The 15467-nt window shown below is 42.8% G+C and overlaps 1 protein-coding gene across 1 annotated transcript in view; it reads left to right on the forward strand.

Annotated features, from left to right (window-relative positions):
• Nucleotides 1-15467, forward strand: part of fam204a (family with sequence similarity 204 member A) — a 130104-nt gene that overhangs the window by 44438 nt on the left and 70199 nt on the right. The window contains exon 5 of the mRNA XM_051923515.1: nucleotides 6394-6483. Within this exon, the coding sequence (XP_051779475.1) occupies nucleotides 6394-6483 (90 nt within the window). The remainder of the gene's footprint in view (nucleotides 1-6393; nucleotides 6484-15467) is intronic.

Consider the following 15467-nt stretch of genomic DNA (forward strand, 5'->3'; position numbering starts at 1 on the left):
AGGTTTTTTTCTATAATTTTCTTGATCATTCTGGTTAATTTTGTGACTTCTCTCAAGTATCATAGTTCGCTTGCGGTACCGATTTATTCGTGCTAATCCAAGACAGAGTCTGTGGATATGATGGGAGGGGGAAACGTGACGTCAGGAGTGGGGAACCAGGCTGCGCCATCCTCAGTCACGCGCATGCCTCCGTTCGAGTTGGTCTACCTCTGGCCACGTTTCAGAGTGTATCTTGCCTCCGCTTAGCTAGTGATACCTGTTTGATGTTTAAAGTTTGTCCTGCTTCACTACTACGTGGGCGGAACTGCAGGGGACAGCTAGTAACTAATATAAAGATGTAGATTAATATAGGGTTAAAGAAAACAAATGGGAGTCGGTGCTGTGCTGGTCGACTGGGGCATTGTGTAGTAGGTGTGAGAAATGCTCATAATGGTTTTGCCAGCAGCCTTCTTGTCTACTACTGCCTCTAGAAAGCCTAGGCTAGTGTCACAGCAGAGCTAGCCTGTTTAACTTGTTCTGTTGTTTGCCATCTCCTGCTCTCAGGCTGTTGTCCCAACACTCTTCTGTGTGCACTTACAGCCACAGTCTAACAGAACATGCAGAAGTGTTGTGCCCACAGCAGCATACCTAATCCTCCTCAGGATCTCTAGTCGACCCTGGTCTTTTTTGTTTTGCATATAGACTCTGTGTTTATAGCTCAATTTAGATTACTATCCATGTTCACCTCAAGATTCTTGTACATTTAAACAGACTTAGCTTATGCTCACTGGATCCAGACCAAAGTTGGGGAAACCTTGCTGTTTCTCTAGTCCTTCACCATTTAGTGGTGTTGCTTCCATCGAGCTGCATCTGATTTAACCTTCGTCAGTCAACAAAGTCACCCTCTGTGCCTCTGTATTTTTTTTTCTTCTGTTCCCCACTTGTGCACCCCATGATCACAGATATCTTTGAATACCTCTGTATATGACATGTCTCCGAACTGAGTGGAGATGCTGCATAACTCAGTGGCCATTAATAGTTCTTTTTAGCCTCTTTTTCATATATCGTAAAAGTTTATGTCAACCTGTTGTTGTAAAGCATTGCCAAACTGTGTCTGTATAAATTGAAATGAGCCGACCATTTTTTACGGATTTTCATTTATGTACAAAACAGATTATTCAATGGTGGTAAGTCTACTTTAAGCTTTAAACCACTTAATCCTAGGTGCAGTATCTTTTGCTTAGTCACTGTAGCCCTGTGGAAACAGTGACACCATTGAGGGTGTACATAATATGTATATCCTAACCCTAACCCTGCTCGCTCCGTGTTTGGAATTACATCGTGACAACGCAACATATAATTGCCCCTGAGTAAATATCGTTTCTTTCCCTCTACAAGAAATGTGTCTGACATAACCACACAGGACTTTTCCAAATCTCTTTGTATAAGCTCTTGTCTCGCGGGGCTTCCGGCCCCGGGCGTGGTTACATCACTTGGCACGAAGACTCATCTCGCGAGACGTGAAAGTGTCTCTGAGACAATCACGTCTCGTCTCCTTCCAAGATTTTTTTTTATAGTAAAGAGATATGTAAAATCCAACGTCTGTCTGCATGTCTAACCGCTTCTCACTAGAGAACTACTTAACGAATTTAGATTTTTTTTTTCCCTATAGTTTGCTAGAACATTCTGGTTGATTTTGTGACTTCTCTTATTGCGCTAAGTATTATATTTTGGTTGTGGCACTGATTGATTCACACGAATCTGAGAGACAGGCTGCAGGCCAAGGGGAGGGGGAGGCGGAGGCAGGACCTCAGGAGTAGGGAGCCGGGCAGCGCCCTCCTCACTCATGCGCCAGCCTCTGTTCGATTCGCTCTACCTCTTGCCACTTGTTGGAGTGTACCTTGCCTCCACTTAGCTAGTGATACTTATTTGTTCGGCAGACATTATCACTTAGAGATTGTTAAAGAGTAATGATTGACGTTTTTGAGAGAGAGAGATCAGAGCTATATGTGTTTTAGAGGGTACCTGCTCATTGGCAGAAATATCACGGCCACGTTCTCTTGTCCCCATGTGGGGGACGCTCTCCTGTCAGAGCTGAACACAATCAGATACAGTGCCAATGTTTGACAATGGAGTGTACCGACCTTCTTGGCCAGAGATACCTTGCCAACTTTTTTACATTTTTGCCAAAGAGATCACAGCTAAATTCTCGCCCCTGATAGCAAACCAAAAATATTGTATATCAAGAGGCTCTCAGATATGAAAGCTATCAATATAAATTCTTCTCAATACAAATTATTACCCTTTTTTTTTTTTTTTTTTTTTTTACTTAATTGGTTTTTAAAGTTTGTCCTGTTTCTCTACTACGTGGCAGAGCCTCAGGGGACAGCTAGTATTAGAGAAGAACATCAGGTAAATAATAGGCATCATCTATTTTGTGTGTCTTTAAAAAGTGACTAAATAAAGTTGATATCAGACAGGACATCCAGCCATAAGAACTTCTGCTCTGATAACTCCTAAATTGGGAGGGCAAGTGGCTAACCAGTATTACTGGTAAAAATAGCTATTAAACCGACAAGAGAAAGAGAGACTGAAGCAAGTAGATGGGCAGATTGTTGAATACATTTGTCCCTCATTCTAAGTAAGGGAGTCAGTAAACATTTGTGTTTTTCATTTGTTAATCTGATTCTTTTCATCCATCTATCCATTTTCAGTGCTCTCTCATTGCTCATTGCAATATCATCCTGTGCTCTCATTATTCTAAGGGTGGTAATCAAACAGTCCATATTTATATAGTGCTTTTCTCAGCCGGCAGTGGTACACAGCATTTTACAAAGTAAACAAGATGGTGTTCCACCCTTAGAATGGAATTGCTGCTATAGTTCCTGACAACTAGCTAGCTGTCTAATGAGATGTTACCTTTTTGATTTAGTAGCAAATAGATTTCTTCAGTCATTCTATCTGCTGCTATTCAGAAGGTAGGTTTTATAGCTCATTCTGGCATTTACGGACAGAAAGTATCAAACAATACTGCCATTTTTTTTTAAAAGAGAGATCAGAAAATTGCTAAGTATACATTTCAGTAACATTTGCAAAAAAAAAAAAAATACAATCTGCTTTCAAGACTTCATACAGTTTAGATATAAAGGCTCCTGGAGGCCACCAGCACTGCGTTCATTTGTAGTTAGAAATTATCTTCTGAAGCGCAGCACCGCTCCACTGACACATTTGCCAACAAGATTTGAAGGAGATGGCTTGATTTCTGTCACAGATTTTAATTATAAAGACAAGCTCTTATGTCCATCAAACTGTTTCGGCTCAGGACGTGCTTTTCTAAGCCATCATTATTTTATTAACAGACGAGTCTTTTAATGATGAGCGTGTTGTAGGAGGTTATTTTTTTGGAAATAAATTGGCATTTGTGTCTTCTTCATGCCAGTGTGTCTTTTGATTTAAATGACTCCATTTGCCTTTGTCCCTTTTAAATGAAATTATCTTAGACGGTAGCTGCCCATCATCTGAGTTAACAGAACTAATCAAGCTAAATGTGTTTAACTCATTATATACCTCCATTTCATCAGTAATCTACTCCGTGTCCATGTTATTAGGTCCATTTACGCATTTGTATAAATAGCCCTGTCCTCTAAATAGCCAATCATGGGCTTTCAGTTTAGTCTATACACCTTGCATTCATGATCAAGAAGTTTAATTGCTATTTGACCAACCATTAGGTCAGGGGTCCCCATGTCCAGTCCTGGAGGGCCACAGTGGCTGCAGATTTTCATTCTAACCCTTTTCTTAATTAGTGACCTATTTTTGTTGCTAATTAACTTCTTTTGAATTAATTTTATTTGACTTGCTTTTGAAGAGTCAGACCCCTTAATTGTTTCTTTTTCTTTAATTAGCAGCTAAACAATAATCAGCTACAAAATTAACCAAAACATGACCAACAAAACTGTGTCCATCATACAGTATCTGAAAATAAAGAAAGATGAAGGTCTCAGAAATGTTGATCTGCTCAGGTCCACAAAACATTTTATCAGTGCTCTTAGAATAAAGAAAATCAACAATTTTGGAAATGTCTACTATTGTACAATGAGAACCGCAACAAGACTTGGAATTAAAGAACGGGTTTACTGTATATACTCGCAGATAAGTCGGGACTTGATTTTACCGTATAATTTCTGGTATTTTATAATGTTGGTCGTGTAAGTCAAATGCATAAAACTCATGCTATTGGTGCAAGAGATTATGATATGCTAATGTCCACCTGAGAGAGTAACCATGGAGCACATGGCCTTTTTTTTCTATGTGGGTGCGGCACTTTACTGTATCAGCGTGTGCTCCTAAACTCTATCTCTGTCTCTCTCTACTGTGCCTATGTGACCACAAAGTAATACCTAAACTATTCCGAAGTGATATTTTCACTAATTTGTGTTTTTTGTATTTCACACCCTCCTACACCTTTATCGTAAGAGCATCCCTTATCTACGATGAAGCGTTCGATCAGAAGAAAATATGAAGCTGGTTTTAAATTAAACGTTGTTGAAGTAGCGAAAGAAATTGGTAACTGTGCTGCTGCAACAAAATTTGATGTCATTGTTTCCCACTAGGAGGCGTTAGCTCCCTGGAAATACATTTGTTTTGCATTTGTGGGGTCTTAAGTAACCTGAACCTAAATAGATGTATTATAAAGAGGCCATATCCCTCCCTTAGTGATACAGTGGTAAGAAATCACATAAGAGAAAATAACTTAGCTTTCTTTAATGACGGTTTACGTGGCATAACAGACGGGAAGCCATGACAGGACCTTGTGTAGAGTCTGCCATTTTCGTCTCTGCGTTGGAAGGATTTTCAGGATCGAATGACGTTATCTCCCATCCGTCCGTCGGCTTCAAAGGTGTGCCGGGCAATGTTCCAAGGCTTTGTACTCTTTCTCCATGTGCAGGCCCCCACTTAGGTGAATAATACAATCCCAAACAAAGCAAAGAAAGGATACAATTTCATGCTGACTCTTAACACACAAAAATAGTGCACGTTGCCCATTTGCAGTTGTACTTAACCTGTCTTGTCTTAAAATGCTTGCCTAGCAGTTCTAAATGATGAGCCCTTGTGTGCTAAATCTAGCTTTGTGTTAGCTGTACATGTGAGAAGAAAGGAAAAGCAGATTTAAAATATTTGCACAGAGCACAGTGACATTTTAAGCTTATATTCTGATTACAGTCGTATTTTTGAACGGGCATGTAAGTTGGGGTCTGATTTTATGATCGATTTTTCAGGTTTCAAGACCCGACTTATATGTGAGTGTATATATGGAAATTAATGACAAGAATTGGTGCGTAATTAAGTAACTGGTTGGAGTGAAATTGGTTGGCGTTCGAGGCCCTGATTTAGTTGTTCTTCTGTCTGCTCACTCACTTCACATTTCATTTCTGTTAATGGAAAAAAAATGAAGCAATTCAGAGGAACGATGAAGAAATTCAGGGGAACAAATCAAAAAAAAAAAAACAAGTCAAATAAATTAATTCAAAATAAGTTAATTAGCAGCAAAAACAGTGCACTAATTATGAAAATGGTGAGAATGAAAACCTGCAGCCACTGGGGCCCTCCAGGACCGGAGTTGGGGACCCCTGCATTAGAATTTCCAAGACCTGATCTAAGCGACTAGTGTTGGTGCCAGATGGTTTGTGGCTCCAGCATTTCTGAAAAGCTGCCATACTGGATTTCCATGCACTACACAATTGGCCAAGAAAAAAACAAAAAATAAAATCCAATGAGAAGCACTTAATTGTTAGAAAGGTCAGAGGAGAATGACCAGGTTCCTTCAAGCCAGCAGAAATACTCCAAAAGCAGTGCCTTTAAAAGAAGACCATCTCTGCATGTCGCCATGTTGAACCCTGAAAGAGATGGGCTATAGCAGCAGCAGCAGCAGCAGATCATGTTAAGTTTCTGGATGCAGAGACTGAGATCAGCATGAATTCTCTTTATTGCCTCAAAGAGTTCAGGCCATCATTGAGTCAAAATTGGGTCCTATAAGTTACTTAATAGGTGGTCATAATCGAACACTGGGTGTTTTTAAATAGGGGGCACTGACCCCCCAAAAAAGTGGCCAGAAAATGCACAGTCAGCTTAGCAATGTAAATTGGATGGTGCAGTTCTTTAAAACACCTGACATTTCTTTGAAATATTATGCAATTAAAGGATATGGTTTAGCTTTGTAAATCTCCTCTTGCCTGTGTAAGCTTAATACCTGATCTTCAGGCTCTTTAATTTTTTTTTTCCTCATAAAACTGCATGCTGAGGTTACAAATCCTACATAGATTTTTGAAGGATGCCTGATTTGAAATAAAATGTTGTAATGCATAATTTTCACTTGGTTCGTTTTTGAATTGTATGATTTCATTTTATTTTTAGACATGCCTAGAAAAGAACATTGAGAAGGCCATTGCTGAAGGGGACACTGTGAAAGCTGAAGAGCTGAGTGACAGATTGGCCACTCGTGAGGTATGTCGTTCAGATATGCGATCTTGGGGGTCCTTTTTCTATGACAAATTGGACTAATGGCTCTGTAACCATAAGCCATTTTATTCTGATAGAAGGAATGACTGGAACTTGCTGATAAAGCTTTTTCAGTTAGGCCTAGATCCCGGAGCCTTAAAATTCATTTCATCTTAGAATAAGTTCATGTAAATTCCTAATTTTTTTGATGTTTAGCAATGTTTAAAACACTTTGATTTTGCCTTAATAGAGACTGTAGTTTATTAAAACTTAATTCCTAATAAAAGTCTCAAGGTACGCTTAGATGTCTTTGAAGCTGTAGGTGGTTATGAAATTTGAAACCCAAGAAATATGTAATAAAGTAATCTCAAGAGTAATTTAAATTTATATATACAAAAAAATATGAAAAAAAAATGCTATAAAAGAAAAACTTTGAACAATGGCGTGATTTTCCATTTCAGCCTTTTAGCTAAATGGAGACATGATGTGGAGACTAATTTAATGCAGGATACATTTTGAAATTGGTCTAAGTCAGCATTTTCTATCCTGGTCCTGGAGAATGACCAAGGCTGCTGTTATTCAGCCTCACCAGGTTCATAATCAGACTCCAGCCTTTGACTTTTAATTAAGTCCTTGTTTAATTATACTATCCCATTTATTCTTTTCTGTTTTAATTCAAAATGCTCAGTTGAGTGAGTTTTTACTTTGCAAGATGTTTAGCCATGATGAATGTAGAAAGACCAGACGTTCACAGTTTACTCATCTTGTGTTTATGAATGTCTAGGAGGTAGAGGTTGGCCATCAAAACTATGCCTTTGTCTGTTTTGAAGCACCATGGACCAACCAGAAGTGTGTTTTCTGCAGGAATGCTGTGTAAAAGAAGCCCAGCCACAGACAGATATCAAGGATGCACAATGTTCAAATGCACACTCTATTTATTATTTTTCTTCTGCATAGCAGAGAGTTCTCTTCTTAAGTCTTCTCCCAAGTCTTCTGCCACCTCTACTCCTCCATTCGCAAGCTCCGTCCTCTTCCACCCGATTCTGGCCCCTGAATGGAGTGAGGCGGCCTCTTTTTATACTACACCTGGAAGTGCTCCAGGTGCTCCTTGATCAACTTCCGACAGCACTTCCTGGTGTGGCGGAAGTGCTGCATGCCGTGGCTCCAGAGCTGTCCAGGCACCCCCTGTCGGTGACCACAGACCCCAGCAGGGTTGAGCTTGTGAGCTCCAGTCCCGTGGCCCCGATGTAAACCAGGGGGGCTGCCCTCTCGTGTCCCAGGGGAGTTACTGCTAGTGATATGTCCTCTTGTGACGATGCGGGTTCAGCTCCATGCACCCATCTTCTATTAGGGAGCCCTTGAACCCAACACCATCGGTAATGTCATCGATGATCTAGACAGTGAGGCAGTGCATTCAAAAGTCATCAAATAAATAATCCTTAAAAGAAATGTGGAGGTTTAAAAATCATACAAAAACAATCCTTTAAAACCGAGGTTAAAACGTTGTTCAGGAAACTGTCTTTTAAAACAGTTACACAAATGACAAGCCCGGTGCTTCTTTTCCATTAGCGCCTCACCTGCTTCTCCCATGCGGACCCTGCAACAGGCGAGACGCTCTCTCTGCAGCTGACCTTCTCTGTGCCTGACTCTACTACTGTCAGTCGCCTTTCCGATCCTTGGCTCTGGTTGGCTCCCCCTGACAGTGACTTGGAATTCCACAACGACCAAGGCACTCACGTTGGGGACACCACGTCCCAAGTCCCGCTGCCTTCCACTGCCTTAAGCGGAGTGTCACTCGTCTCCCGGTCACTCCCGTCTTTCATACTTAACTCTACGGAGTGACCACCTCTACTACTTACCCGGGTGTCGGCCAAACACCCAGGCTGCCTGCTCAGCTGCCGCGAGCCTGCTCTCTCTCGCTTTCCTTCACCGGCTTACTCTCACTCGCTCGCTTCCTGCTTCCTTCTGCAACCTCCGTTTCCTTCTCTTTTCTCCTCGAACCGTCTCGGGCTTCTCTATATATAATGGACATGGCAGCTGTGGCAATCAACAGTTCCCGGGTACAATTACGCTGCGGACCGTCCCTCACCTGTGCACTTAGGTGAGAGACGCCCGCAGCAGGAATCCACCCGGAAACCGCTTCAGCCACACTACCACGCCCCTTGCAACGCCGCGAGCGCGGTGATTTATTTAAATAAAACTGGCCTTTGTCAAGAGAGCTGTGGACAGACCTGCTATACCACACCTCTCCCCAGGTCCTTTCCTCAAAAGGACATCCCGACTGGGCAAGGTCACCGGATATCTATTACAGCTGTCAACTGTAGGTCCTTTCCTTCCTATAGTTGTCAACTACCCATATCTCAGCTTTTATTTAAATGAGACTTTACATTGGCGTGAGTTTGTTATTTTTAACCTTGCTATGTTCCTGTTCTCTTATTATACTGGTAAATTTGTTTAAGTGTTTTGAGCCTGTACATAAGAAAGAGAGCTATGAAAGAATAGAATTGAGTGTGTGTCATGAACACTAATATGCACATTTTACTTGCTTATTATTACTGAATTCTTCTTTTGTTTGCAGTAGCTTTGTTAGTAATGTCTTCACGATGGTTGACATACTGGGAACCATTGATGGTAAATACTGCTACTTCACATCTCTGGTAGTCGGGGTTTAATCCCTGACTGGATCATAGTCTGTGACCGGTATGGATTTTCTATGGGTATTCCAGTTCCTTATCTTTATATATAATACGCTGCTGTGGCTGTTCGTTTGTCTGTCCAGGATTGTAAATCACCTGTAGCTAGCAAACCATTTGACCTGTTGACCTGAAATTTGGCAAACATATACTATTTGAAGTCTACTATCTGCTTTCTGGGTGATGATTGACCTCCAAGGTTATTCCTCTTTTTATTTTTATTTTATTTTATTGTAGAATCAACTCGGCAGTGGGCAGCAGGGCAGTCATGCAGCGCATGTGTACAGGCACCGTTCTCTTCTCTACCACTTTCACCGTCTCTTCCCCTACCTCTTCATATCTTAAATCATGCTTAAGTGAAAAATTAAGGAAAACGTACTAAGTAATTGCAACACAAACACTGACTTAATCAGTTTTAATGCAAAAAGATGCCGACGAAAAAAGAGAAGAAGCGAGCCGCTAGGGTGGAGAAAAGAAGAGCTGCTGAGGAAGCAGCAAGCATATCAACCTCTGAGCAAACGAATGGTAAACGTCCAGAGAAAAGAGGATGAAAACTATGAATGCTAACGTGCAGTGCGGCGTTACTGGTCTTAAATATAAACATCTGCACGTAGAATTTTGTGTCTGTCTATCCGGCCCAAAAGTACGAGGTTACAGCATGAAGCTGAAAGAAAGAGACTCCGTCGCCAAAGCGAAACCGCAGACGAAAGACAAACTCGCTTAGCTGCTAATACAAAAGCGAAGTGACCACATCGGCAAAACAAAACCTCTGAGGAGAGAGAAACTTGCTTAGCCGCTGACAGACACGGGGGGCGAGCACATCCACAAAACAAAACCACTAACACTGCATTTTAGTTTTTTTCTGACGATTTCAATAGTTTCTAGAAACCCGGCCTTTTTACAGCATGTGCTTGCACAGCTAGTTATTATACAATTGTTTGATGCCTTTATCCAAGATGTCTTTCACTTGTTATCAAATGTTTTTATAGATGGGACACAGACGGATTTGTGTGGCTGAGGTTGGGCTTGAACTGACAAACGTGTAGCTTACAGTTCATTACTTTGGGCCTTACTCCATTTCATCATAAAGCCACGCAGATTAAGCTGCTGGCAGGTATTTTCCAAATCCAAAAAACATGCCAAGTTCTCAAAGATTAAAGTGTTTGGACACAAGGAGAATGTTTAAATTTCATGCAGAAAGTAACACAGCCAGGACGTCTCATGCAGTTTGTGAGTTGTGGTGTAGGAACATTAAATACTGTGCCACTGTGGTACTTCTTTAGCCAAAAATACCAGCTTTAATTAACCTCCTTAACATTACATTAAAAAAAACATGTAAATAGCATTACATTTTTGTCTTGACAAATTACATTTTAATTAAATCTCATCTTCATCCATCCATCCATCCATTATCCAACCCGCTGAACACAGGGTCACGGGGGTCTGCTGGAGCCAATCCCAGCCAACACAGGGCACAAGGCAGGAACCAATCCCGGGCAGGGTGCCAACCCACCGCAGGACACACACAAACACACCCACACACCAAGCACACACTAGGGCCAATTTAGAATCGCCAATCCACCTAACCTGCATGTCTTTGGACTGTGGGAGGAAACCGGATTGCCCGGAGGAAACCCACGCAGACACGGGGTGAACATGCAAACTCCACACAGGGAGGACCCGGGAAGCGAACCCCTGGGTCTCCTAACTGCAAGGCAGCAGCGCTACCCACTGCGTCACCGTGCCACCTTAAATCTCATCTTTCTACTGTAAAATGTGTAAAACATTAAAAGTACAAAGTCAGAAGTGTAATATAGTTTAGTATAATAATGATACAAACAATAATAATGATGATGAATAATAATAATAGTATGAACAGCACATTGCACATTTGCGAGTGTCACTTTCAGAATGCCAAACACTTTCGGTTTCACTGACCATTTCAATTTCAGTGCCTGAAGACAGATTCACCTTTTGTTATCACTGTTTAGGAGAGTTTCTTCTTACAAGATGCCATTATGAGGCCAGGAGAAGACACGACTACACCATTGCCCAGGTAACGCTCAAGCCTGACACTTACGCAAGACACGCCTATATTCTTACCCCAGTAACACTTGGCACTAACGTTGTTGGCACGTTCACAGCCCAAGTAAACCTTGGGTCTTACGCAAGACACATCTATACAGTTGCCCAAGTCACACTTGGGACTAACGCTTTTTAGAACTGTTTTTACAGCCCAAGTGGCACTCGGGTCTAATGCGAAGGAGGTTAAGAAAGATACCTCTGATTAAGAAATTGGTTAGGATGAAAAACAGACTTGTATTATCACGCACTAGTCTTGTGCTAAGGATAGAAAACATGGCTATTTGTTTCCAAGCTGTATTTAAGTTAGGAACACCACAGCTCATTGACAAAGGCTGCACCAAGCAGTCACTGAAATGGTTTATGAAATTGTACAATGCCTTTGGTAACCAAAATGAGAACATCTGTCTTTAATAGATAGATAGATAGATAGATACTTTATTAATCCCAAGGGGAAATTCACATACTCCAGCAGCACCTTACTGATACAAAAAACAATATTAAATTTAAAGATTGATAATAATGCAGGTAAAAACAGATAATAACATTGTATAATGTTAATGTTTACACCCCCGGGTGGAATTGCAGAGTCGCATAGTTTGGGGGGGGGACGATCTTCTCAGTCTGTCAGTGGAGCAGGACAGTGACAGCAGTCTGTCGCTGAAGCTCCTCCTCTGTCTGGAGATGGCACTGTTTAGTGGATGCAGTGGATTTTCCATAATTGATAGGAGCCTGCTGAGCGCCCGTCGCTCTGCTACAGATGTCAAACTGTCCAGCTCCATGCCAACAATAGAGCCTGCCTTTCTCACCAGTTTGTCCAGGCGTGAGGCGTCTTTCTTCTTAATGCTGCCTCCTCAACACACCACCACGTAGAAGAGGGTGCTCGCCACAACTGTTTGATAGAACATCTGCAGCATCTTATTGCAGATGTTGAAGGACGCCAGCCTTCTAAGAAAGTATAACCGGCTCTGTCCTTTCTTACACAGAGCATCAGTATTGGCAGTCCAGTCTAATTTATCATCCAGCTGCACTCCCAGATATTTATAGGTCTGCACCATCTGCACACAGTGACCTCTGATGATCACGGGGTCCATGAGGGGTCTGGGCCTCCTAAAATCCACCACCAGCTCCTTGGTTTTGCTGGTGTTCAGGTGTAGGTGGTTTGAGTCGCACCATTTAACAAAGTCCTTGATGAGGTTCCTATACTCCTCCTCCTGCCCACTCCTGATGCAGCCCACGATAGCAGTGTCATTAGCAAACTTTTGCACGTGGCAGGACTCCGAGTTGTATTGGAAGTCTGATGTATATAGACTGAACAGGACCGGAGAAAGTACAGTCCCTTGTGGCGCTCCTGTGTTGCTGACCACAATGTCAGACCTGCAGTTCCCAAGACGCACATACTGAGGTCTGTCTTTAAGATAGTCCACGATCCATGCCACCAGGTATGAATCTACTCCCATCTCTGTCAGCTTGTCCCTAAGGAGCAGAGGTTGGATTGTGTTGAAGGCGCTAGAGAAGTCTAGAAACATAATTCTTACAGCACCACTGCCTCTGTCCAAGTGGGAGAGGGATAGGTGTAGCATATAGATGATGGCATCCTCTGCTCCCACCTTCTCCTGATATGCAAACTGCAGAGGGTCAAGGGCATGTTGAACCTGTGGCCTCAGGTGGTGAAGCAGCAGCCTGTCCATGGTCTTCATCACATGTGATGTCAGAGCAACAGGCCGGAAGTCATTCAGCTCACTAGGACTCACTAGGTGATACCTTTGGGACTGGGGTGATGCAAGATGTTTTCCAAAGCCTCGGGACTCTCCCCTGTTCCAGGCTCAGGTTGAAGATGCGCTGTAGAGGACCCCCCAGCTCCGATGCACAGATCTTCAGTAGTCGTGGCGATACTCCATCTGGACCCGCTGCTTTGCTGGCACGAAGTCTCCTCAGCTCTCTGCTCACTTGCGCTTTTGTAATTATGGGTGGGGATGTCTCTCCTATGCTGGTATCAGCAGAAGGATGTGTGGAGGGTGCAGTACTCCGAGGTGAGAGTGAGAGTGGGTTAGGGTGGTCAAACCTGTTAAAGAAGTTGTTCATTTGGTTTGCTCTCTTCACGTCTCTCTCGATGGTGGTACCTCGCTTCGAGCTGCAGCCAGTGATGATCTTCATCCTATCCCACACTTCCTTCATGCTGTTATTCTGCAAGTTCTGCTCCAGCTTTCTCCTGTACTGCTCTTTCGCTGCCCTGAGTTGGACTCGTAGTTCCTTCTGCACGTGCTTGAGCTCATGCTGATCACCGCCTTTAAAAGCCCTTTTCTTCTTGCTCAAAAGGCCCTTGATGTCACTTGTAATCCATGGCTTGTTGTTAGCATAGCAGTGTACAGTTCTTACTGGAACTACAATGTCCATACAGAAGTTGATGTAGTCAGTAGTGCAGCCAACAACTTCCTCAATGTTCTCACTCTGTGATCCCTGCAGGATATCCCAGTCTGTAGTTCCAAAACATTCTCTCAGAGCCTTCTCTGCCTCCGGGGTCCACTTCCTGAATGATCGTGTGGTTGTAGGTAGGACTCTCACTTTTGGTTTATAGTGAGGCTGAAGCAGAACCAGGTTATGATCTGCTTTCCCAAGCACAGGCAGCGGGGTGGCACTGTATGCGTCTTTAATGTTTGCATACAGTAAATCAATAGTCTTATTTCCCCGGGTGTTACAGTCCACATACTGGGAGAAGGCAGGTAATGTTTTGTCCAGTGTCACATGGTTAAAGTCTCCAGCGATTAGCACAAGCGCCTCAGGGTGTTGTGTTTGTAACTTAGCAACAGCAGAATGGATGATGTCACTCGCTGTCTCCACGTCCGCCCGAGGAGGGATGTACACGATGACAACAATGACGTGTCCAAACTCTCTGGGCAAGTAATAGGGACGCAAACTTACGGCCAACAGTTCGATGTCCCTGCAGCAAGTGGAGACTTTGACGTTAACATGTCTAGAGTTACACCACCGTGTATTAACATAGAGAGCGAGTCCTCCTCCTTTGTGCTTCCCACAGGTACTTGCGTCTCTGTCCGCTCTAACTGTGCTAAACCCGGGTAGCTCCACATTAGCATCTGGGATGGTGGTAGTTAGCCACGTTTCACAGAAACACAACAAACTGCATTCTCTGTAGGTTCTGACATTTTTCACCAGCGCAGCCAGTTCGTCGATCTTATTTGAGACTGAGTTTACATTTCCCAGAATTACAGAAGGCACCGAAGGCTTAAAACACCACTTTCTCGCAAGCTGCTTCATTTTTAGCTTAGTGCCGGCTCTGCTGCCACTATACCGCCTTCTTACCTCGTCGAGTAAATAGGGAACCACACCAGCACTGGCATTTGTCCTCAGCGCTCGAAGTTGAGTACTTGAATAGACGAGTCTCTGCGTGTAAAAATCCATGCCCACGTTGTAAAAGTAAGTGTGTCCAGGGAACGAATCCACATAAAATAAAGTGATAGGAGTGATCAATAAAAAAAAGAGAAAAATAAAAGAAGTAGAAAAGTAGAAAAAGTCATACACATACAGTCATACACAGAGCTGCTGAAAAGGCTGCCACTGTCAGCGGCGCCGGAACTACTACTAATGACAAAAAGTCTCAATTAAAGTAATTCAGTCATCCATCCATTTTTTGAATCTACTTATCCAGAGCAGGGGCTCAGGGAAACTGAAGCCTAAACCAGCAAGCAATGGGTGAAAAGTAGGGGTCAGTGGTAGAACCAGTGAAGGGAAGATCTACAGGACGGTAGTGAGACCAGCTACGTTATATGGGTTGGAGACGGTGGCACTGACCAGAAAGCAGGAGACAGAGCTGGAGGTAGCAGAGTTAAAGATGCTAAGATTTGCACTGGATGTGACGAGGATGGATAGGATTAGAAATGAGTACATTAGAGGGTCAGCTCAAGTTGAACGGTTGGGAGACAAAGTCAGAGAGGCGAGATTGCATTTGTTTGGACATGTGCAGAGGAGAGATGCTGAGTATATTGGGAGAAAGATGCTGAGGATAGAGCTGCCAGGTAAGAGGAAAAGAGGAAGGCCTAAGAGAAGGTTTATGGATGTGGTGAGCGAAGACATGAAGGTGGTGGGTGTGACAGAGCAAGATGTAGAGTACAGGAAGATATGGAACAAGATGATCTGTTGTGGCAACCACTAACGAAAGCAGACAAAAGAAGAAGAAGAAGAAGAAGAAAAATTTTT

This window comes from Erpetoichthys calabaricus, chromosome 2 (assembly GCF_900747795.2).
Source record: "Erpetoichthys calabaricus chromosome 2, fErpCal1.3, whole genome shotgun sequence".
NCBI lineage: Eukaryota > Metazoa > Chordata > Cladistia > Polypteriformes > Polypteridae > Erpetoichthys > Erpetoichthys calabaricus.